The sequence below is a fragment of the Histomonas meleagridis genome, assembly GCF_020186115.1.
Source record: "Histomonas meleagridis strain 2922-C6/04-10x chromosome Unknown contig_30, whole genome shotgun sequence".
NCBI lineage: Eukaryota > Parabasalia > Tritrichomonadida > Dientamoebidae > Histomonas > Histomonas meleagridis.
The window spans coordinates 254,740-280,627 of record NW_027150858.1 but is presented as its reverse complement, the minus strand read 5'-3'; the positions used below and the strand labels follow the sequence as shown (position 1 = coordinate 280,627).

At 29.4% G+C, this 25,888-nt stretch overlaps 7 protein-coding genes across 7 annotated transcripts; 4 read left to right on the top strand and 3 right to left on the bottom strand.

The window, feature by feature from the left end:
- Positions 1 to 2,919: 2,919 nt before the first annotated feature.
- On the top strand, positions 2,920 to 5,265 carry GO595_004866 (DNA repair helicase rad15; the record flags this gene model as incomplete). The annotated part of the gene is made up of 1 exon (XM_067918045.1): positions 2,920 to 5,265. The coding sequence occupies one exon, from the start codon at positions 2,920 to 2,922 to the stop codon at positions 5,263 to 5,265; it is 2,346 nt and encodes a 781-aa protein (XP_067774884.1).
- Positions 5,266 to 5,673: 408 nt separating this feature from the next.
- GO595_004865 (small GTP-binding protein) lies at positions 5,674 to 6,249 on the bottom strand (the record flags this gene model as incomplete). Its single annotated transcript, XM_067918044.1, has 1 exon — positions 5,674 to 6,249. One exon carries the CDS (start codon positions 6,247 to 6,249, stop codon positions 5,674 to 5,676), a length of 576 nt encoding a protein of 191 aa, XP_067774883.1.
- A 350-nt stretch (positions 6,250 to 6,599) lies between these two features.
- On the bottom strand, positions 6,600 to 7,547 carry GO595_004864 (AGC family protein kinase; the record flags this gene model as incomplete). Its single annotated transcript, XM_067918042.1, has 1 exon — positions 6,600 to 7,547. One exon carries the CDS (start codon positions 7,545 to 7,547, stop codon positions 6,600 to 6,602), a length of 948 nt encoding a protein of 315 aa, XP_067774882.1.
- A 247-nt stretch (positions 7,548 to 7,794) lies between these two features.
- GO595_004863 (STE family protein kinase) lies at positions 7,795 to 8,856 on the top strand (the record flags this gene model as incomplete). The annotated part of the gene is made up of 1 exon (XM_067918041.1): positions 7,795 to 8,856. One exon carries the CDS (start codon positions 7,795 to 7,797, stop codon positions 8,854 to 8,856), a length of 1,062 nt encoding a protein of 353 aa, XP_067774881.1.
- Positions 8,857 to 9,662: 806 nt separating this feature from the next.
- Positions 9,663 to 10,373, top strand: GO595_004862 (uncharacterized protein; the record flags this gene model as incomplete). The annotated part of the gene is made up of 1 exon (XM_067918040.1): positions 9,663 to 10,373. The coding sequence occupies one exon, from the start codon at positions 9,663 to 9,665 to the stop codon at positions 10,371 to 10,373; it is 711 nt and encodes a 236-aa protein (XP_067774880.1).
- Positions 10,374 to 10,957: 584 nt separating this feature from the next.
- On the bottom strand, positions 10,958 to 13,220 carry GO595_004861 (low molecular weight phosphotyrosine protein phosphatase; the record flags this gene model as incomplete). The annotated part of the gene is made up of 2 exons (XM_067918039.1): positions 10,958 to 12,036; positions 12,854 to 13,220. 2 exons carry the CDS (start codon positions 13,218 to 13,220, stop codon positions 10,958 to 10,960), a joined length of 1,446 nt encoding a protein of 481 aa, XP_067774879.1.
- Positions 13,221 to 20,431: 7,211 nt separating this feature from the next.
- On the top strand, positions 20,432 to 24,919 carry GO595_004860 (uncharacterized protein; the record flags this gene model as incomplete). The annotated part of the gene is made up of 2 exons (XM_067918038.1): positions 20,432 to 22,920; positions 24,409 to 24,919. The coding sequence occupies 2 exons, from the start codon at positions 20,432 to 20,434 to the stop codon at positions 24,917 to 24,919; spliced, it is 3,000 nt and encodes a 999-aa protein (XP_067774878.1).
- Positions 24,920 to 25,888: the final 969 nt, after the last annotated feature.

The following is a 25,888-nucleotide window of genomic DNA, read 5'->3' as shown; positions in this document are numbered from 1 at the left end:
AGCATTTGGTCCAATCGTAAAATACTTTATGGATCATTATGAAGAGCTATCAAAGAATGATTGGAAACTTCATAAGCAATTAATTAAAGAAGGAGTTAATCCTAATGAAATTTCGAAAATAATTCGAAATGATGAAATTGAAAAACTTCAAGAAATATCATCACTAACAAATTTTGATTTTAATCAAATAATTGAACCATCACTTTATGAAAGGTGTTCATTTATTAATCAAAAGAATGTTACATTAATTGATTATGCAGCATTTTTTGGATCTGTTAAATGTTTTAAATATTTACTTATGAATGGTGCAAATGTAATAAATACAGGTAAATATGCAGTTGCAGGTGGAAATCTTGAAATTATTCATTTGTGTGAACAAAACAATTCATCATTTGAAGATGCATATGAAACAGCAATTAAGTTCCATCAAAATGATATCTTTATCTATCTTTATGAAAATAAATTAGAAAAAATACAATCAATACCGAAAATGTCTGAAGATAAAACTAATGATTTAGTAAGTTTTTGTATTGAGAAAGATAATTATAAAATTTTAACATTTTTGGAAGAAAAAGGAATTAATGTTAATGCTAATAATATAAACCAATCATCAAGAAATGGAAATTTATATCTCGTTAAATATTTCCTTAAAAATAGTCAAATTCCAAAAAATATTTTGCCATATGCTTCAGAATCAGGAAATATCGAACTTGTGAAATATGTTTTAGAACAAGAAGGAATTGATGTTAATGCAAAATATATTCATTTAAATATTTTGGAATATGTTTTAATAATTTATAATAAGTTTTAATGATTTGGAATATGTTTTAATAATTTGAAACAGCACTTCATATAGCAGTTAAAAATAATAATATAGAAATAGTAAAATTACTTTTAGATAAAGGAATTGATGTTAATGCAAAAACTATTCATTTGAATAATTTTGGATATGTTTTAATAATTTAGAATATGTTTTAATAATTTTATATATGTTTTAATAATTTGAAATATGTTTAAATAACCTGAAACAGCACTTCATATAGCAGTTAGAAATAATAATATAGAAATAGTAAAATTACTTTTAGATAAAGAAATTGATGTTAATGCAAAAAATATTCATTTTTATAATTTGAAATATGTTTTAATAATTTTATATATGTTTTAATAATTTGAAATATGTTTTAATCATTTGAAACAGCACTTCATATAGCAGTTAGAAATAATAATATTGAAATAGTAAAATTACTTTTAGATAAAGAAGGAATTGATGTTAATGCAAAAAATATTCATTTGATTAATTTTATATATGTTTTAATAATTTGGAATATGTTTTAATAATTTGAAATATGTTTTAATAATTTGAAATATGTTTTAATAATTTGAAACAGCACTTCATATAGCAGTTAGAAATAATAATATTGAAATAGTAAAATTACTTTTAGATAAAGAAGGAATTGATGTTAATGCAAAAAATATTCATTTGATTAATTTTATATATGTTTTAATAATTTGGAATATGTTTTAATAATATTATTTATGTTTTAATAATTTTGGATATTTTTTAATAATTTGGAATATGTTTTAATAATTTGAAATATGTTTTAATAATATTATTTATGTTTTAATAATTTTGGATATTTTTTAATAATTTGGAATATGTTTTAATAATTTGAAATATGTTTTAATAATTTGAAACATCACTTCATATAGCAGTTAGAAATCATAATATTGAAATAGTAAAATTACTTTTAGAACAAAAAGGAATTGATGTCAATGCAAAAAGTATTTATTCGAATAATTTAGAATATGTTTTAATAATTTTATATATGTTTTAATAATTTGGAATATGTTTAAATAATTTGAAATATGTTTAAATAATTTGGAATATGTTTTAATAATCTGAAATATGTTTTAACAATATTTGACTGCAATTCAAATTGCACAACAAAAAGGTTACACAGAAATAGTAATTTTACTTCTTGGAAAAAGTACAAACGAAAATTCCAATTCAGACTCTTCTTCTATAAACATCAAATCTTCATTTTCAATAAGATATGGAAATAAAGCATATATTACGAATGATCAAAATCAACTCGAAGATCAAATGTTCACAGAAAACAATAAAAAGAAAAGTATCAAAAGTGTTGATGTAAACACTCAAACATATGAAAATCATCAAAATCACAATATACATTATAACAAATATATTCACAAAGCAAAACGAAAATACATCAATACTTTAATATTATGAAGTACATTACAAGAAAAATTTCAACAAAAAATTGCTGGTAAAAAAACATGTCAAAAAACGTTTTTTACGTTTGAAAATAAAGTGTTAATGTTAAAAATGAATTTTTAAATTATGCAAGAATGATGCGCTATTTGCTTCGCTTTGCTCCGCAAACAATAAGAAATTTTTAAAATAAACACATTGAGATATATTAAATATTTATTTAGTTATATTAAAAATTGTTATTTTATTTTCGAGATTTCTATTTTAGATTCAGCTTATATCTGGTCGGACTGCAATCTTAAATCTATGAATTTATAAAAGTGTCAGTACGATACAAAACACTTTTATGTCGATTTCAATTTCAAAACGTTTTTTGTTGTTTGTAAATATTTAAACGTAAAATATAAACAAAGCACTTTTTTGAAACACGAAGAAAAACACACAAGAAAACATTAAAAATATTGTTTTGTAAAAGTATCATTTTACTTTCAACAAAATGAATATTTTAATGACCATTAAATCATTGTATATGGAAATTTGCCTTGGATGAGCCAAAACTTTTTAACTATTTATTTGGTCAAATCTCGTCTTCACTTTCCTTTTTCTGCCAATTTTTTTCTTAAGAATAAAACTCAAATTTGAGTAAATCAATTTTATGACATGTTAAAGTTGGGCGCTACCAACTCATGAGTGCTTCATCTGCTGTAATTGACATTGATGGGCTAGAAGTAATATTTCCATACCCTGTACCATATCCAGAACAAATTAAATATATGACACAGCTCAAATTATCACTTGATGCAGGAGGGCCTTGCGTTTTAGAAATGCCTTCCGGAACAGGAAAAACTGTTTGTATTCTTTCCTTAATTATCGCTTATATGAGTGCTGTCGAAGATTCGGGTCCACTTATTTATTGTACTCGAACTGTTCCAGAACTTGATCAAGGCATAGCTGAACTTGCAAATGTCAATAGAACACGTATCGAAACTGCTGATCTTGACTATGACAAGAATTTTTTAGGCATTGCACTTGCATCACGTGTCAATGTCTGTATAAATCCAGAAGTATCCAAATTCACGAATCGTTCTGATGTTGATTCAGAGTGTCGAAACCGAACTTTTCCATGGGCTGAAACACGATGTGATTATTATGATCACATGCTTATGAGACCTCGCCCAGGGGTTTATGGGATTCCCGAGATGAAAGAATTCAGCATGTCCAATGGTATTTGTCCATATTTTCTTATGCGACGATTAACGATGGAAGCCCAAGTCATTATGTGTAGTTATGCTTATATCCTTGATCCTTCTTCTGCTGAAGTCTTAATCCCATTCATCTCAACAAACGCTATAATTGTCTTTGATGAGGCGCATAACATTGATGATGTTTGCTGTGAATTTTTGAGTAGCTTTGTCGGGAAGAAAATCCTTGATAAATCAATAATATCTTTAAATTCAGGACAAGAAATATATAATGGAATAAGAGAAAAAGAACAAGAAAATTTACAAAATGTTTTCGATAAACTTAAAGTTGATTTAGGAAATGATGAAAATGAAGTCGTGGCTGATGACACTTTAAGTATTTTGAAAAATTCAAAAATACCTGAATATATACTTAAGAGAGCTATGCCTTCTTCTCTTAGAACCTTTAATGATGTCCTCGAAAAGGCAAGAAAACTTGTTCAATTTTTCGCAGCATTTATTCAAGGAATAGAAAAACCGCCGGAAACCGATGACGAGACCGTTAGCGACGATCAGATTAATGAATCCATAACTGATCAACAAGATTTCGTGTTACCGCCTGAATTTCAAGATCCTTCTGATAATATTGTTGATGTTGTCGAACAAAAAGTTGAGAAGTATACTGTTCAACAAGTGTTAAATTTAATCAAGAAAAAATGTGACATTAGTCGAGATGAACTTCTTTTTTTGGCAATCCGCTTTTCCAAGTTTTTAATCCAACAAAAAGTACCAAACATTATTGTCTTTGATCCATTACTTGAAGTATTACAATATGCGCAATTATTAGCTGAGAATGTTAATGATAGTTATTGGGTATTTGTTGACCAAAACATTTCCCTTGATGAAACGTTTTTACATTTAACATGTGTTGATTCCACTATTGCATTTAAACGAGTTGTTGATCGATTTAAACGCGTTGTTATTACATCTGGAACACTTTCGCCATTATCCGTTTACCCACTACTTTTAGGTTTTGAGCCTGTCTCTATGGTCAATTTCACGATGAGCTTTTCGCGAAGGTGTTTGTTACCAATTATATGTAGTAAGGGTTACGGAAATGTTAATCTTTCATCTTCATTTAAATATCGTTCAGATGAACAAATCGCGCATAATTATTATCAACTTTTGTTGAACTTTTGTAAAATCGTTCCAGATGGAATTGCTTGCTTTTTCCCTTCTTACGTATATCTTAAGCTTGTCTTTAGCATTTGGAATGATGATGGTTTGATACAAGAAATTTTAAAATATAAATTAATTTTTATAGAGGCAAATTCGGGTGAAGAGACTTCAACAGCTTTTGCAAACTATAGAAAAGCTATCGAATGTGGCAGAGGAGCCGTTTTTTTGGGGGTGGCCCGTGGCCGCGTTTCAGAAGGTGTCGACTTCGCAGACCAATACGGGAGATGCGTAATATTGTTCGGATTACCTGTGAGAAACACACAATCAATGATCGTCCAAACTAGAGCTTCATTCGTGGAAGCGAAGTATCAGTTTAATAGAAAAGATTTCCTTTTATTTGACGCAATGAGAGCAGCATCTCAATGTGTCGGAAGATTATTAAGATCTAAAAATGACTATGGAATTGTAATACTGGCTGATAGAAGATACGCAAGACCTGCTTTAATGGCGGAATTACCAAATTGGATTACACAATTCATGAATGAAAGTCAAATTTCAACAACAATAGATGAGGCAGTAGAAAAGAGCAGACAGTTTTTAGTACAAATGGCACAGCCGTTCAAATTTGATCCAACAAAACTAATTGAAACTCCAAAAGAAATCAGAAATTAGAAAAATTCGTTATGAACGATATAAAATTCAATGGCAAAATATCGTTTTTCATTGAAAACTCTATCGTTGTTTGTATTCACGTTTTTTTTATTATTCCTAATCAATAAATATTTATAATGCATTTTTCATTTGTATCATTTTCATTTTGATTAAAAATCGTAAAAATATGAATAGTGTATATATGTATATTGATATGAAATTAACAAAACGTATTTAACTGTGATGATGTGTTAGAAAAATATATTGAACGCATTCTCCAATGGATGTTAGGAACTGAAAGTGATTCAAATTTATTTGATATACTGCTTCATTAATGGGAATAACAAATTCTATTAATAAACTATTCAATTTTCACAGAAGCTTATACATGACTTAAATGGAAATATCAATAAAACATAAATTTATCTTTTAGCAACATTTTGAAGAGTTATCATTTGGATTTGAGTTCAATTTCATCGGAGGAGGTACATCCTTCTTTGGAAAGTCTTTGAGTAATTTTGATAATGCTGTTTGAAACATAGCATCAATACCAACACCAGTTACAGCACTAGTTTCTGCATAAAGAGCATGATATTTTTCTGCCATTTCAACAGCATAAGAATTTCCTATTTCCCTTTCAGCAACATCGACTTTATTTCCGCAAATAACTATAATTATTTTTTCCTCTGTGTTTTCGTGAAGCTCATTTACCCAATAATCAACTGATCTAAATGAATTTGCACTTGTTACATCAAATACAATTATTGCAATCAAGGCACTGCGGTAATACATTGGTGCAAGACCGCGGTAAACTTCTTGCCCAGCTGTATCCCAAATAAGGAGTTGGTATGCTTTATCATTGAAGGTTATATCCTTTGTGATAAATGCGGCACCAATTGTTGGCGAAACCGTATCTGGAAGTGCACCTGTTCCATACTTTGAGACAATGCTTGTCTTTCCAACACCACTATCTCCAAGGAAAACAATTTTAATAATTTCAGCCATTATTTGCAAACGGTTTCCATTTGAAATAATTCAATAAACTTTTGAATAGATTTATCAAACAATTCAATAACCATCTCAAAAAATTGAGTAAAATATTTTAACGTTCTACATTTTATAATTTGGAGTTATTTTTTTTAACAAGAAAAATGGAAATATAAATAATTTCTTTTTTTATTCTTTGCTGAATAAAATATTGCAGATAGACTCATTCAAGAGAACACTCACAAAAATTATGTCTCTTGTTTTAATTGAGTTTCAAAATATCAACTAATTTATACATGATTTATTAAAATGATAAAGTTGTAACATGATGATATTAAATTTCTAAAATTTTTCATAAAACAAATTTATTAGTTAAAGTTCACATTCTCCGAAACTTTTCCGCCTTTTCTTTTCTCCCTTGACAGTTCCGCATCTCTTTTTGCTAATACTTCATAATTCTTCTTTAGGATTGCTGTTTTTTCTCTAATTGCTTCGAGTTCTTTTCTTGCATTATCTATTTTTATGCACATTGCCACATTACGACATTCCAGAATCTGTTGGACATTTGGTCTCCTTTCTGGATTTTTCTCCAGCATTGCAGATACTATTTTCCATAGTGAATCGCTGTACCTTGAGCTAAATCTAGGAACAATATCATTTCTTATATGAAGCTTTAGATCGCCTTCACCCATACATGTAAATGGTGGTCTAAGAGCAGCCATCTCGTATATAGTACATCCAAGTGCCCATATGTCGCTTTTTTCATCATAGCGTTTACCAGCGTTGAGTTCTGGTGACATATAATAAGGTGTACCAACCATTGTACGAGCATAATCAACTAAATGACGAGCTAGACCAAAATCCCCAAGCTTTATGTGGCCACCTGAATCAATAAATATATTGCCTGGTTTGATATCTCTATGAAGAATTTTGTCTGTTCCACAATGACATTCTTGTAATGCAAGAGCCATTTCAGTTAAAACAAGCCAGATTTGTTCTTCACGAATATATGTAGAGTTGGCTCGTGTTTTAGTTATAAGAGATTGGAGATCACCTCCAGGACAAAACTCCATGATAATGTATATTTTTTGATTTGGACGATCAACAACACGATCAATATATCTGACAATATGTGGATTTTTGAGTTTACGAAGGATGTTGACTTCATTAACTATCATTTTTCTAGCAGATGAATCCATTGTTCCGTAATAAATTTCTTTGACTGCTACTGTTTTACCATCTGCTTTCCTTGTTGCTTCCCAAACAGATCCAAAGCTTCCATGTCCAAGTCTGTTCTTTAAAATGTAATTTTCCATCTGATAATAAAATTTCTAAACGTACATTCAAGAAAAATCTAAACGTTTTTTTTTGTAAACGGTTATTTCCGGAAGAACCTGTTCAAAACACTAAACGAAAACATTTCTGATGATGCAAAATTGAATAATATGATACCAAAAATTTACCTTTACAGCAGTCAAATTTGTAAACTACAGGCCAAAATCATTCATTCAAATCCTTATCAAAAGTAAAATATCACTCTATCGTTGTCTATAGTTTTCGGTCATGCTCGATAGCTCTGCTTTATCTACAGCTGATTTAAAGCCAATTTCAAAGAAGCCACAGTATAGTAAAACAACAGGTACAAAGAAGGTATGTGTAAAAGTTCGTCATCGAAGGAAAACATCGAGGAAAATGTCTATCGAAGAAGAAAGTGAACCAAGCATTTCCATAAATCAAAAATATGGTTCATACTCAGGAGTCAGATTGATTCGTGAAACTGATCCAACACCTTTTTTCACAAATATTGAACCAATTGGATCTGGATTAACATCTGAAGTATATTTAACTACATATAAATCAAAAGAAATTGCAGTCAAAGAAATTAAATTAACCAAAGACCAAAGGAAATTTGTTTTTGACGAGATAAAAACGATGCATGAATTGCACTCAAGAAATTTAGTTCGAATGATCTCAGCGCATGTTTACAATGAAACTGCGTGGATTTTAATGCAATACATGGATGCAGGATCACTAGCTGACATCCTCAGATATGTTCAATGCGATGAATCTCAAGTTGCATTTATAATCAAGAAAGTACTCCGAGGCCTTAAGCGTATGCATGAAAAGGGAATTGTTCACAGAGATTTGAAATGCGGAAATATATTTTTATCAAAAGCAGGATCAATCAAAATTGGTGATTTTGGGTTCTCCACTCAGTTAAATCCGCTCAAAACGGAGACCAGATCTGATTATATTGTTGGATCGCCATATTGGATGGCGCCCGAATTATCAGATAGAACTGCATATTCATTTAGTTCTGACATTTGGTCTATTGGCATAATGTGCATAGAGATGACAACAGGAAAGCCTCCTTACTCACAGATTCCGCCGAAGAAAGTCATGAAGTACATAAAGAAATATGGAATTCCTAAACTTAGAGGATACTCCTCAGAATTCCGTGATTTCGTTGGAAAATGTACTCAAACAGATCCTAATGATAGACCAAGCGCAACAGAATTGTTAAAACATAACTTTTTAAAGATGAAATGCGACAAAAAATCAATTGTCGAATTCATTCAAAATGGTCTACGTGCGGCAGAAGATGAAGAACTCTTTGGTTTTTGAGTTAGATCACTGCATTCTCTGTAAGAAGCAGTGTATTTAATAAATTATCTTTCATGTTGATCTAAATTTTTATTACCTACATAAAACGAATGACATAAAATTCAATGAAGAATAACATTTTATACATTCCGACTTCTTATAAGTCGATCAATACGCGTTTTTGAACTAGATGGATGCAATGGCCGTTTAAATATATGAAATAAACGGTTTCAGGCTGGAGCCAACAACAATTGGAAACAGAAAAATCAATTTTTTTTCGGAGAATTCCCGAAATATTTGAAGATGAATATAATGAAGACGAGCTGAGAACACGTTTGAAACTTCTTTTACAAGGAGATTCATCACAAATACCATATTTTGATCAATTCTTCTTCTTACCAGAAAATCGATCTTTATCACGTTGCCAATCTATTGAACAGCTTTTTCAATTTGTTCTTGCATTGTTTTATAATCCTGAAGATTTACAACTTACTTATCAATCCTTATGTGTTTTTGATCGTCTCTTTTCTTTTCCAAAATTAGATCTAAGCTTTATCGGGAACGACATGTTTTTTATGCGTTGTATTACACTTATGTCAAATCCCATTAAAGAACTTGCTCAAGTATCATTAAATACATTAACAAATTTTATTGACGATTACAGAGTTTTTTTCCGGCGAGCATCTGAACTTGGATTTGTTGAACATATTCCTGATGTATTAATCCAAAACAATTCTTTATATGATGAAAATATTATCCAAAAGAACATTTTAACAATATCTTATTCATTGATCAAACTCGAACCGCTTTTATTTTCTCCAGAACAAATGGCTATATTTTGGAATTTATCTCTTGCAATAATTCAATCAAATCCTTTGAACAAATACATTCGACATGAATTTACTGTGATGCAACGTCTTGTTCGGCATGGTTTCAAACCATGTATAGATGAGGGGCTAGCTAACCTAATTTTGTTGCTTACCGATTCACCAGGAAAAGTTCTTGATTTTATGTTTTCATTCCTTTGCAGTCTTTCCGAAAGGGAAACCGTTTTCAACTGGCTTTTTGATAACGGTTTCTTCTATCGTTTGTTAAATCGAACTGCCAACGAACCAGAAATCGGGTGTTATGTATTTAAGCTTCTGAATGCTCTCCCGTTTGTTCCTGACCAGATCAATCCAATCCTTGAGTTGATTATGATGACACTCCAAAATGGAAATTTTCAAACAAAGATATCATGTATGAAGTATATTCATACTGTGATTGTTGAGAAACCTGAATGCATATCGGAATTACTCGGAGCAGGAATTTTGGTAAAGATTGCTGAAATTCTTGAAGTTAAAGATCCATCTTACGTTACCGAATGTTTGGATATTTTGTTGAAAATGTTTCCTCTGATTGAAGCAGCAAACATTGATGTCGCAAGCATACCGGGGTCAATAGAGCTGTACGATGTGTTACTGGAATTGATGGATGAAAGCACAGATTTTTTGCAAAATAAGTTAGAAAATTTGATTTCTTATTTCCCAGAAAACTAATAAACTTATTTCAAAATATTTTTTATATATTATCATGTTATGACATATTAAATATTAAATATGGGTCAATAGTGTATGAGGAATTATTCTAATCATTAAAATGTTTTCATGTGATTAATATATTATCCTTTTAGTAACAGTTGTTATTTTTTCTTACGCATGATTCTCTAAAAAATCATTTTAATACTTTCTTTATTATGTAGCATATTTTATAATGATGAAAAATAATTTTTATTTCTTGGTAGAACAAATAAAAAATTTTCTATGAAGTATTGGTTTTATTTGATCAATGAAGAAATTCAAAGAAAGCCTATACTTAACATTTAATAAATCATTAAATAAAAATGAATTTTCGATACAACATATTCACCTAAACAGAAAATCTAAAATGATTTTTTTGTTCTCATGCAACATCATTTAAATCATTTTTTGAAGAACGCATTCATGTTCATCTGATAGAATAACATATTGATATACAATTCAAAAATTTTATTCGCGAATATTTACGGTAAATCAAAACCATTTTCATTAAAGATTTCAAATTTCGTATTTTTTATTTTTGACAAATCAAGAAACAACCAAAATCACTGTAACAAGTACAGCAGCGTATCCTGCATTGCCTTTGCTAATCCCTTTGTCAACACCAGATGTTCCTTCAACTGTTCCTTACTTTTCTCGAATATTTCTTCTTTTGGCTGATTATTTGATTCCAACTGCGCAATTATTATATCTGACAAACCAATTCTTTCGAGGGAGTGATGCGATTTCGAAAACATGTCAATAGTTTCGATGCTATTTTCAAAGAAATTAATTCGAAGTTCGATTGCTTTCACAGATTCTTCATGAAATTCATTCAGTAATCTAATTAATGTCTCAATCATTGGTTTAACTTTAGTATATATTAAGTTCTGTGCGAGTAAAAGCGTTCGTTTTTTGTCGTCATTAATTTCAATGTTTTCGACCTCTGGGAAAACATTCATTATTTGATTCTTCTCATTTTCTAACTTTTGTTGTTCTTCAAGGATTCTATCAATGCAGAAGTTAGCAAACTTTTTCTGATTTTCTTCCGAACTTTCGCTTAATCGTTTTTGTAACCTTTCAATTGCCATGTTGCAAAATATTTTCCATTCTTCATTATCTTTATCAAGTGCTTTGCTAAACATTTCTTTGTCTTCTGCGATTAGTGTCTTAAATAATAAGTCAAGTAATTTCATTCGTTTAGATTTAATTGTTTCTACAATGCGCTTGGCTAATGATACAGCTTTCGCAAACGAAACATATTGTAAACGAATTTCATTAACGACGTTTGTTAATGAGTTTTTCTTGAAAACAATTTCTTTCGAGTTTATTCTTTCTCGAAGTAAATAACTTGTCTTCTCTTTAACCTCAGAGACAGAATCAGATAAATCCGAAATTTGAAGTTGGAGTTGATCGTCTTCGTTATCAAAAGGTGGATTTGAACACTTGTACTGAAAAAGTGACGATAGAGTTGATGGGGGGACTTGTGATGTGTCGACATCATCAACGTTTGCGCCACACATGATAAGGAGAGAGACAGTACGACTATCTTTCTTTAAAAGAGCAATCTCGAGAATGCTCAGGAATTTGTCTTTAACATCTTTGGCGGGTTCTGAGAGGTTGACAATGAGATTAGGATCAGCACCTTTGCTTAGAAGAAAAGATGTCACATCAAAATGACAATACTCAATAGAGGCATATAATGGTGGAAGATGTGGTTGAATAGCAGTGAGTGGTGAGTTATATTCAATTAGTAATTTCACAAATTCAAGATGCCCAAGTGATGCGGCATGATATAAATGAAGTTGAAATATATTTAAAAAACCCCTTCAACAAACATTTGGACATTGGCTTTGTTTTCAAGTAATACTTTTCCAAATTCTAAAAGATTTTTCCGAATTGCAAGTAAAAGAGGTGTTTGACCTTTTTTCGAAAGCTCATTCACGTCGCAGCCATACTTGATTAACGTTTTAAGTGATTCTAGTTGTTGAAAAGTAACGGCTGAATGAATGAGATATTGTTTTTGACACCCTTTTTCAAGAAGAAGTGAAAGAGAATCAATACTTCCATTTTCTACGCAATGCCTTGCAAGAGTTTTAAATGAAAAAAATAAACTTTAAAAATAATAATTGAACATTAAAAAAAATATATAAACAAAAAAACAATAAAATGAACGGCTTTGTCTATGTTTCCACTGTTATTGATGTAGTTAGTAACAAATTCCAAGTCTGTTGAGAACATTTCGTTCCAATTTAATGTGGACCGTTAATAAGATTTATTCTTCTTGACCGTTAATGATGTGCAAGATTTATTTTGCCTTTAAACATGTAGAAAAATTTGGCTGAATATGTAAAACCTGAATCATCATCACTAAAACTTTTTTTTTTAAAATTATAATTGAATTCAAAAATCAAATTTGAAAATATTAAGAAAAAAAATTTATTCGTTGCTAATGTTCAGACCGCGTAAAAAAGCTTCACATCCTTCAACAATATCATTATATGTTGCATCGAAATTTCCACTGTACCACGGATCAGAAATGTCTCTAGAACTTCCAGCAAATTCTAGCAACTTGTGTATTTTGTGTTTTGGATCACCACCAGTAATCTTTTGCATATTTCTAATATTAAGACTATCCATTCCTATAAGATAATCATACTTTTCATAGTCTTTTTTGGTCATCTGTACAGATGTGTGAGGTACCACAGGAATACCAACTTGGCGTAATTTGTTTACTGTTCCATAATGTGGTGGATTTCCAATTTCTTCTCTACTGGTGGCAGCAGAAGCTATTTTAAATTTAGATTCCAGTCCTCTTTGTTTTACCATATGAGTGAAAACACTTTCACACATTGTGCTTCGACAAATGTTCCCATGACACACGAATAAAACTCGGATCATATTTTGGTTTGACCATTCCAGTTTTTGAATAGCCATACAATTGGATTGAATTGTATAAACATTTTGAATATAGAGACCGTTTAAATATTAAAATGATTTTATTGTTATCTTCTTGCTCAAATACATAAGGAAAATGAAATTTTATAAACTCAATAATGGCCTTATCAAATAATTTCAATTAAGTTCAATTATATGATATATGATTATGATCATTGATTGACAAATTTTTATTTTGATAGAAAATATTTAAAACTTTTTTTCTGAAATCAATGATAAACTTAGTAAAACCCAGTATTTTATAATATTTATTTTGTTCGTTTGCAAATCAGTCCCCCAAAGTTCTAAAGTTTCGGTTTGACTAATCGAATTGACAAGGTTTATTTGACGTTTAAAATGCTTACCAAAAAAAACTTCTCAATTATCATTAATGGTTTCATTGAAATATCAGAAACTGCTTGGCAAAAATTTTCCTGCTGTTCAACAGACACAGCTTTTTGAATATGGATAGTGTATTTAAATGGTTTATTTTTGCTTACCCATTTTTAACACTGAAGCAATTCACTGAAGTAAACACCACAATTTCAAGTTAAACTGCCAACAAGATGCAAGGTAATGGGGCAGTAACTAATGCAATTTCATCACTCAAAACATTTTGCTCAAAAATACATCCAATCTGCTCACCCATTACATTTAAAGAAAAATATGCTCATCCTTTTTCAAATGGGATTGCATACATTATTTCAAATTTTTCTGGAACACCTATTAACATCGGCCAAGTTTTTAATGAAGTAGTAGATAGTGGATTTAAACAGAAAAACCAAAATTTATATTTATTACTTGTATGTCAATATATAAAACGTTTTTCAGCTCTAAACCCAAAAAAAGTTAACATAAAAGGGAAAAAGAAATTTTTAAATGAAGTTCTTAGCTTTTTAGTTGTTGATGAAATCCAATCAAAAATATCAAATGATACAATTTTTGAATTTTCTGATACACTATCTGAATTTATGTGCACTTTCCCAAAAACAGTCAGTCATATATTAGGATTTTTCATTAAGACATCTTTAGTTAAATCATTTTTAACATTAATTTCAAATTTATCCTTACCTAAAAATATTACTGAAGCTGATGCAAAGCTCCTTATTGAACTCTTTGAGAAGAACATGTCAAATAAACTTATTTCTCCCACAATATCAATATTTTTCATTAAATCTTTCATAAACCCATCACTTAGCCCATACCTTAGTCAATCCGAAATTCCACTGTGCAAATTTATCTATAAATTACATAAAAATGAATTTGACTCAGAATATATTATGACACATGTTTCAGATCTAAATGCTAAAGGACCATGTCTTTTACTTTCTAACGCTTACTTTCAAAAGCTTTATGCTCAAAATAAGGAAAAATGTCTTTCTGAGCTCATTCAATTTTTCACAATAATTTCACCGACAAATGTTTCTGAAATCAAGACAATTCAAGCAACTCTTGATCTCATTGATGACCCAAATTTCTTTGTAAAATATATTGTTGGCAAGAAACTTGATCTAAATATCATTCTTTTCTATCTAAATAAATTTAATGATCACAGTAAACTTATTCCACAAGAAAATAACAAAGCCATTCTTGTTGTTCAAACTCTTACAAAACTTTTAATTTCTAATTTACATCATAATAATCTATCTCCATTTTTCCGATATCTTAATGAATGTCTCATATTTATAAAATCCGATGCTAAGCCAGCCGAAGAAAATGATGCCAAAGCTCTAGTTGCCTTTCTATCAAGCCCAACAGCTGAAGATGAGCCATTTGTTCCATACAGCAAAATTGAGAGGCTCTGTTTGTATTCTTTTTTAAACGCATCACCGAGCACCCGTTTAAATGGGTATCAAACTCTTACATCGCTTGGCGACTTATTTAAAATCGAAAATCCAGATTGGAATAACTATGAACCATCAGCACAACCATTTATACAACAATTTGATTCTGATTGTAATTTTTTCATCAAATCAAATTCCACCAAAATCTATTCTATTGAAGAACTTCTTCAAACTAATTCAACATTATTAAAAGCCATATCATTTTTAGGCAAGAAACTTCCAGTTAAACGACAAAAATTTGCATTGCATATCATCAAAGAATGTATACAATATGGAAAACGATGTCCATATTTAATGCCATTACTTGCTAGTATCCTTGATGAGAAGCTTGTTACCAAATCTAAGCAAACATTAGATTCCATTTTTGATTATATCAAATCTTCTGGTAATTTAAGTTCATTACAATTTTTATCAGAAGAACTTCTTAAGTATTACTTCGGCAAAGAATATATTAAAACGATTTCGATATTCGAGAACTTAACAATTGGAATTTTAAATAACATTAAAACTATATCAACAGAAATAATCAACTTACAAATTGAAACATTCGAATATATCTTTAAGAACAATGACTTAACACAACTTACGCAAATCATTAATGACATTGCTGATGAAATCCAACTCAAAACAGATTATGAGCCTACTCCATTTATATATAAATTACCAAAATTAATATTAAAGAAGTTAATCAAGAAGCCACAGCCACAACAAACGCCAATTAATTCACATATAATATATTCATTTAATCAAATAGCTAAAGTTATAATCGATAAAAACCCGAAAATTAAAATCGACATCTATAAAATGTCTGCGATTATATCGCCGAGCTTTACCTTAAATGTAATTTTAGATGAAACATTTGACTTTTCGATGTGCGTTTTATGTTATATGTTAGAAGAGAACAAAGAAAAATGTTTCACTAAGTTCCAAAGCATATGTAAAGCTAAAGATATAACATTAGAGAAGCCAATAAGTAATAATGAAGTTATTAAACGAATGAATGAACATCAGAAGTTTGCGTTATATGGATTAGTAATACAAATGTTTAAATATATGCGAAATATCATTAATTTGTTAAATGTATTAACATTAATATTAGAAAATAACAATGAATTGTTACGTAATAATTATAATGAATTGTTGGAAATGTTTATTGATATAACAAAGTTAATACCATTAAATTGTCAGTCATATCAAAAGTTCTTTAATATATTATATAAAGAAGAAGAATTAATGTTACAAAACATAAATTTGTTCTTAAACAATTGGCGTAATGATTATTTAGAGTTACCACAACTAATTAAAATATTTTCGAAATTCATTTCTAACCAAGATATACGCTCATATGTATTAAACTTAATTGCTAGAAAAAGAAACAACTTGATTTTCGGATTTTATCATATCTTTAAAACATTAAAACTTCATAACTTTTCAAGAATACTTTTAACAATTTATTTTAGACAAATTTTCGACACGCCGATTAAAATCAATTTAATTAAGTTTTACGATATGAATTCTATCGTCAAGGAGCTGATCGAATGCATAGAAAATTGTAAGTCCATTGAAGAATATCCAATTTTGTTTAAGGTCATGGAAAATATTCTATTAAATGACGTTAATAATAATCAGAGCCTATCGTTGCGATATAAACTTCACAAATTCGGGTTAATTGGACATGTATTATCTATGATTAATATCGAATATTTTGAAAAATTAGTACCAATATTCTTTAATAACTTAGCTATGCTATTTCAAAACGATGATTTCCATGAACAAATTTATCTTGATTGTATCCAATGCGGAGTTTTATGTTTATATATAGATAATAATGAGATATCGAATTCGATATTTCAATGCATTAAAATCATTATCAGTAAATTAGAATATGTTCCTGATGAATTATTTGAAGTCATTGTTAACTTAATTATATTCCATGAGAATTTCTTCAATTTAGTCACCGAATTCATTGATAACACAATTTATAATAGTAAACAACCTGATTCAGTCCGATTTTGGATATCACTCATCAAAAAAGATAAATTCGAGTTAGATAGCTACCAAAACTTCGACGAAATGTTTAATGTTATTTGCGCGTCGTTAATATTCGGCTCCGTGAAGTTACGGAAATTAATTTTCGATTTCATCGAATTGAACAAAGATAAAATCAAAAAGAATCCGAAACTATTCCAAAGAATGGCAATGTTTACGTTAATGTCGCCTGATATGGATAGTTATTACGCGTGTGTAATGTTGGACTACCTGGAGGCATTCGATAAGGAGTTGAAGGTGAATCCAGATCAAAGAGTTATAACTTTTAAGAGATCTCCAAAATCAATAATAAGATATTTGAAGGCGAATATCATAACAAATAACAAATAAAACTGAATTTTCATTTTATTCTTTATTTAAAATATTTTAAACATTTTGCTTTTTCTATATCAAATTTATTCGTAGAATTAAAGCAATTTGTTTTTCGATAATTTGAACATTTGTATAAAATAGATATATATCGTTATTAATTTTGATGGAAATGAGTGAAAGCAAAGATGCATCTTATTAACGAATGCAAAAAATTAAATAATAATTATGTGTTGATTCTTTAAACATAATAATGTTAAATAATTGATTTATTAGGTGGATGTGTGGATGGATTGTTCTAAACAAAACGAATGCGTTTTTGATACATTTCAATTTTCTCTTCTGAAATGTTTTGCTATTTCATTCAGGCAATCTGATTCATCACTTTAGTCGTCATCATTTTTCTTATTTGATTTTTCTTCAGCACTTCTTTCAATACATGTTACATCTTTTGTCGAATTCTATTCCTTCGTCATCTAAATTCTGAATTTGTCTCATTATTTGCTGTACAATTTCACGTCAATCATTTAGACCATGTCCATCTTCATCATATATATTATCCAATTTGATTTCATTATCATCGAAACTTTGTGTTTCATCTGTTTTATTATTTCTATATCTTAAATTCTCATTAACTTATTTACGTGCATTACGTAAAAGTTTCTCTTCATTAAGTGGAAAACATTCTGTAACTTTCTATATTGTAAAACATTCATATACATGTATTTAATTTATTTTCTTTGACTTTAATTTCCTAATTTGATTTTTTACTAAAGCTAATTCCAAAGTATTATCATATTACCAACTTGAGAAGATTAAACAAATTTCGGTTGAGAAATTAATGTTTATGAAAATTGTAATGCACAATGAAATACTTCTAATGTCGGATTGGAATCAGCACCCTTAAAACATGTTAAAAAAAATTACTCAAGATTTCCCAATTTGTTTCTCAATATGATTTTTAATTATAAAGTTTTTTTTCTCTTTTCTTCTCTCTGCTCCTTTTTAATTTTCTTTTTTAATTTTTTATTTTAGAATAATTAAATGGAACAAAATACATTTATTTAATATCAAATTCGTTTTGAAATTTGATTTTCCTCAATGACCTTATCAACCACATAAATTTATATAATAATTTGTTTTTATTCTTCAATATTTATTCGACTTGTACAATTGTCACTTTATTGTGAACATTTAAAACCAGCCTAAATCCTCCAATGAATCTTGAGTGAGACATCTCGAGGAAATCTCATAAATGAAGATACAGTAATAAAAGATAAGTGTCATAAAACAGAAAATACCTAAAAATATTGAAACCAAAAGATGGTATCCTTCGCATCGACCTTTGTCAAAATCATTCATCCATTCTTCTACTCTATTTAAAGGGACATTTTTTAGCTGATTGGAGATATATTCCCGATATTCTGTTGAATTTTGTCCATGCTCTGTTCCAATTTCTCTTATTAATTGACAGTTTGATGATGATGAATAAGAAATACAAAGACCTGCAACGATCATGCAAAACAAAGAAATAACAAAAAAAGCGATTACACCAATTGAGGATACAGTTATTTCTCGATTAATACATCTAAACAACTGTAGATAGTAAAAAGCAATGGTAAATAAAGAAACAATAAGCAGAACGATAGAACCGACCCACAATATCATGGTACAAACATACAATCTATGAGCATAATCATTGTTATTTTCGGTATCAGAATAATCATATCGAATTTTGGTCCATTCAAACACTGATGAAATCAAGAATCCTAGCAATGAAGCGGTGAGGCAGGCAGAAGCTATGGATAAGACGATTTTCGTAAGTGGGAAAGGACCGAGCCCCATTTATATGTATAGAATATTTGAAGCTGGTCAACTTCAAATGAATTCAAATAACCCAAATTTTCAAATAAACTGGCATCATGATTATAAAGAAAATTGATTTAATATTTGTTTGTTCATGATTCTATTCGTTTGAAGATAATAAAATGAGTTTTTAAATATTTTAATATTATATTTAACATTTAATATCTGAATAATTTCCAATGTTTACACAATTGATTAATCTTATTTTTCGAGATATGTTTAAACATGCTAAATTTACGATCAAAATGTATAGAAAAAACCTTGAAGCAAGAAAATCGGTTTTTGAAATATATTTATCTTTTAATTATATTAATGTATTTCAATTTACAAATAATAAAATTAATTACATATATGTGTATCATATAAAAAATGAATTAAATATGAATATTTCTGAAAATGATTTTAAATTTTTATGATTATATTTCCAATATCTCTCTATTACTTTATTTCTATTGTTTTGTTGTTAAGTTAAATGCAATTTATTTCACTTTGTCTGTTATATTCGTTTCTCTATATTCTTTTTAAATTTTATTTTTTTTGGAATTGAATGAAATAAAATCGTTTTTAATTCAATTTTTTGCTTTATTCCTGTTTGATATTCAGTTGTTATTTAATCATCTTAATTTTAAAACTTAGCATTAACAAATATAAAATAATGGTTATATAATAATTTAGATTGTTTAACTCTTTTTCTTTATAATTATTATTACCTCATTTAAAGTTAACCAAACTATTTTTATCAGTAAACTCTGATTTGAAATTTCATCGCAGGTATTATTTCTTGCTACATAAAACTCCTCTAAATTGATCATGAAATGAATTTATTTTGCTTCTTTTGTTTTTCTTCCTTTTGCTCCCATGTACACTATCGGCAAAAGTGTGTACACTAAATCTAAGCTATAGTTGAAATCATACAAAAAAATTTTATAATATGAATTCATCGAATCAATAATAAATTGAGTATTTATCTGGTTGAATGTAATGTGATGTGAATTCGTCCGTTTTTTTTGGAATAAACGTTCACACACTGGGAAGATGAAACATTCAACTCTAAAAATTCCACAACAGATTGATTTTGGATTTTGTCCTGTTGGCGAAACCACTTCCCAGGAGATTACGGTCACAAATTTAAGTCGTGATTCGACAACATTTATTTGGCTATCGAAAGATCCATTTAAAATCAGTCCACAACATGGAACAATTTTAGGGAAAAAGCAACAACAATTTCGAGTTGATTTTTTACCTGATATTGCCACACGATTTAACGGTACTCTAGTATGTCGTTATGGAACTGAATTACTTGAAAAGTCCATTATCGAAGTAAATGGGATCTCCAAAATTCCACACATAACACTTAGTACCAATTTTATTGATTTTGGACGAATTCCAAGCTCAGCTAAATCTATACAAACTATCACAGTTCATAACTCAGCACCTGTCCCAGCTACAGTGACAATAACATCCGATTTCCCTCAGTTCATAGTCCAGCCCACAGTTATCCATTTGAAGCCAGAGGGAAGTTCGCTCGTCAAAATCTTATTTCATCCGACAAACTTTGATTTCTTCGCCTTTGCGAACATTACTTTTAGTACTGCTGGTGGTAACTCAGCTACGACTCGATGTAGGGCGTATGTAACAGGGCCAACAGTTACAATTGATCGAACTACATTATCATTAGGGAGTGTTCATTTGAAATCAACATCATCAAATATATTCAACATCTCAAATCATTCTGATCGACGAATATTGTTCCAATTCTTAATAGAGCCAACGTCAGTGTTCCGATTTGATCCAATTCAAGGAATTCTTCCACCTAATTATTCCAAAGCTATTCGTGTTACTTTTTCGCCACAACATCCAATAGTTTATCATAGGCGTGTTATTCTTGTTATACATCAACATCATCCAATGGCTATTGATGTTTTTGGTAGTGCATTTGATACATTTAATCATCCTCCAAAAATTAAAACTTCAAGTGTTGAAAAATATTACCAAGCGATTGCACAAGGGCTTGGGTCTAAACCTCCAAGAGCTATAAAAGAATTTACTCCAATTCAAATCCCTGAAATTGATTACATATCAAATGACTTGAAAAGAAACTTATGTACCTTAAACTCTGGAGTACATATTTTTGATGAGCTTTTCATCCAGAAAGATTTGGTCACAATCTCACCAAACCATTTCGACTTCGGCGCTTGTCAAAGAGATATTTCACCTGAGCCAAAGACGTTGACCGTTAAGAACAACACCGATAGCGCGCTGACACTTTTTTGGGAAAAGAACAGCGACGGTTTTGTAAATGTCGAGCCTGAAATCTCAGAAATCCCAAAGAATCAAAAAGTTGATATCATTGTTAAGTTTAATCCATTGCTAGAGTTTCAATTCATGGGTACTATGTTAGAAGGTTTTGCCCAATTTAAGGAAATGCGGAATTCAAATATTGTCAATTTCATAACATTACCATTTGTATTAACACCGTTTTGTAATGGCCATACAATGGATGATGTTACCTCATTCATACCGACAATGTATACATCACATAAAACATTAATATTTTCAGGCGCAATAATTGGCGACTCCAAATACCAAACATTTTATGTCGAGAATCGCGGCGATTGTGCGTTTAAATTTGATATCCGTATTATAGATCCAGAGAAACCAGATAAAGATTCGTTGAATTCATCTTCAACAGCGTTTAATGTATATCCACGAATAGGCACAATCGACAAAGGGTCATTCCAAATCTTTGTTGTCAAGTTTAATCCAACACAAAAAGGACATTATCATTCACAGATATTTGCAACGATAAATGATTCACCATTAAATTTCTTTAACTTAAACTTAAAAGGTGATTCATCAATTCCAACCATCAAATATTCAGTCAACGGGACATTATTTTTACATCCGATATCATTAGGATCATTTTCTAATCAAATCATCCAAATATTTAATGAGTCAACAATACCAATTAAAATCGAATGGAAAATACCAACAATATATAATCGATTATTAATGGTCAAACCAAATTCGATTGAGGTTCGTTCTAAAGAAGTCATTGATTGTGAATGGATCTTTCATCCGAATACAATTGGTGAATTTAAAGCAGAAGTAATATGTAATGTTCAATCATTAGTTAATTCATCGAATACATATATATCAAAAGACTTTTTACCATTTATCATTGGTAAAGAGAATATTCATATTGAGAATTCATTAATGAATACATTAAAAAGTGTTCAACATTATCCATTAACGATTTCAACATTAGTCACTGATTGTATCATTGATTCCAAACCTAAAGAAATTGATTTTGGTTATGTTCGAATTAATTCTATTTCTTCTTCTACTTTAATCATTACAAATCATAGTGATTCACAAATGAAATTCGTATTAAGGACTAAATCCAGAAATTCGAAAATTGTTATGTTTAATCCTTCGAAAGATATATTACCAGCACGTTCATCACGAGAAATAGAAATTCGATTCCAACCAAATAGTTCCGGATTAATTACTGATTCTATTATGTGTTCATTAATATATGAATCACTTTATCAAGAAACAGAACAAATGCAATCGAAAGCAAATGAAATATGTCTTGTAAAAGGTATTGGATGTTTTCCACATTTATCTATCATTGATATTTTTTCGACGAAATATTCACGTAATAATTCATGGATTAATTGTAACATTAATTTGATTAATGAAGAATTAAATATATTAAAATGTGATTCATTAGTCAATAAATTAAAAACATTTGAAATCGACTTCGGTTCATATATAATAAACTCAAAGCCAACAACATATTATATCTGTTTTAAAAATGTCGGTCATATTTCATTTAATTTCTCAATTAATTTCCCAAATGATATTAATATTGATCCGGAATATTGGGCGTTACCTGATGAGATTGATAATGACAAACTTAAACAAGATCAAATCATTCAAGCGAAGTTATTTAAAGTGAATATGAAGAAATTCTTTTTAAATCCAAATGAAACAATTACTTTACAATTAACTTATTATCATAAATATATCGAATGTCATCAATTACCAATAATATTATCAATACAAAACGGAAGAATTATAAAGTTATTACTTAAAGGGAAAACTTTAAATAAAACAAATCCTTATTTAATTCCACAATATAAATACTTCGAATTCCAACAAATGCCTATTGGATCTTTATCACCTCCAATACAAACATTAAAAATTAATAACTTTTCAAACTTAGATGCAAATTATCAAATAGATTTAACACAAGTTAATGAATTAAATGAAAATAATCATAACTTCGAAATAATTAAATGTTTAAATCCTTTCGGTATCATCAAAAGGAAAACGTCGATTTTAATTAAATGGATTTTTAAGCCTTTAGAAGCGAAAGAATATGAAGCGCCAATATTAGTTACATGTGAAAATGGTAATAACTTTACTGTAAACTTAAAAGGAAAAGGTATTCATACCGATTATGATGAATATATCATTAATTGGCCAATTTTCCCTCCGAATTCTTTAAGTATACAAAACGTTTCTCCAATAATTTTAAGTGAACAATTTATAAATTTCGGTGATATACCAATTTTTGTGAGCACAAATAAAATTATTTATATGCAAAACATTAGTGATAAATCGTATGAATTTATCATCAACAACAACAAACAAAATTCAAATATGTTAAAATTGGAACCTAAAAATGGTATAATTGAAGCTGGCGAAAAGTTGAAATTAATTTTGAAAGTTAATTCGCCAAATGTTCCTTTAATTAGTTTCAACACTATTCCAATAATATTTACTGAAATAAACAATGAAAATGAAATAGATGAAAATGTTAATAACGAAGAAGTTGTCAATGAAGAAGAAGAAGAAGAATTTGTTGACGAAATTATCGCGATTGACCCTCCAATTAATAGTAATAATCGGATTAATAACTTAAAAATGTTAAAGCAAAAAAGTGAAAATTGGGAGAGTGTAATCGATAGGACCTTCAAGAACTTGAAGAATAACACTTCGAGAGAAGCAAATTTGTTCTCTTCTCATATCGGAAAACGAGAAGAAAACGTTTTAGAAGATGAAAATCAAAATGTCATTTGCCAGTTCTGTCAGTTCATCGACGTCGTTTTTGACGCAATAACCGAAAATGACTATAGAAATGAGTTCGGTTCAGTTGACACTTTTTACTTTGATGTACAAAATCCGAAAAATGTCAACGAGAAATATAAAGATGAAATCGGAGGCCTGCTCATGAACGTGTTTAATGAAGCATTAGCTGACGAACAGTTAAGAAAGTACGCAATGAAAAATGCAGAGATTAGACAGAAAAACATTCCATACTTCCAACAGTTATATAAAGAAGACGAAAACGTTTCAGTGGAAAACGTGAAAGTGAATGAGACAAAAATAGCTGACGATGTGCAGTCATTCTTAAGGGATGTGATCGACGAAATTGTAGACGAGGCATGCGAAGGAAAGTTCTCTTTGGAAAACGAAATTGTCCAAATTAGCGGATTCAAAACAAATAAATAAATGTTCTGTTAAATAAAAGATTTTGCATAACTGCAAATGAAAGCGTATGCAAACGATAACATCGAATCATTGACAAATTTTTGAAAATGTTTTTATGATTTATGCTTCTAAAATCATTTTATTCATATAGATATAAATGTTTCTAGCTCTAAATGCATAATGCACTTTGAGAAAATTAAGTTTTAAAATATATTAGTGACCGATCAATTACAATTCAATAGCATAAAAAAGTGACTGATAATGATACATCATCACTTTTTCCTCTCACGTGAGAGGAATAGCATCTGCACTTTACTCATATTTATTTTATAATAAAAAAGTTCCAAAATATATTCTTATAGGAGAGGCTGTTTATTCTTGGTATCATACTCATATCTTATAGAAATCGCACATAATCATTTCATCTAACTGCATCTTTAATTTGTGTACTGTTTTTACGAATTCAATATCCCAAATGATAAAAAACTATTTTTGTGTCTAATATTTTCCATTTTAGATATAATGATTGAATTTTTTATGAATTTCAAAAAAGAACATTAAAAAAACAAAAAATTGTCTCCGGGCAGGATCGAACTGCCGTCAAGAGCGTGTTAAACTCCTATTCTAACCATTAGACTACGGAGACTTTCGTATTGTAAATATTATTCAAGTAATTATTTTCTAATTTCTCCTTCAATTTCTTTCATTCTCAATTTCATCTCATTACTTACTAAAACATAAAATTTCTATTTATTGAATATTTATAAACAACTTAAAACACCTTTTGACGCCTTTCATCGTTGACACGTTTGCTATTCTTTCCCTCAGCCACTCGACTTTTTCCTCGCTAACTCCCTGCAGCGCCTTCAGCACATTAATATCATTTCCGAACCTTTTGCACATTTCCATTAATTCCTCTGCGACGAAGTCAGTGTACTGCTGCTGCTGCTGGTCCTTAATTATCGTAATGATGTCGTTCCACAGGAAAGG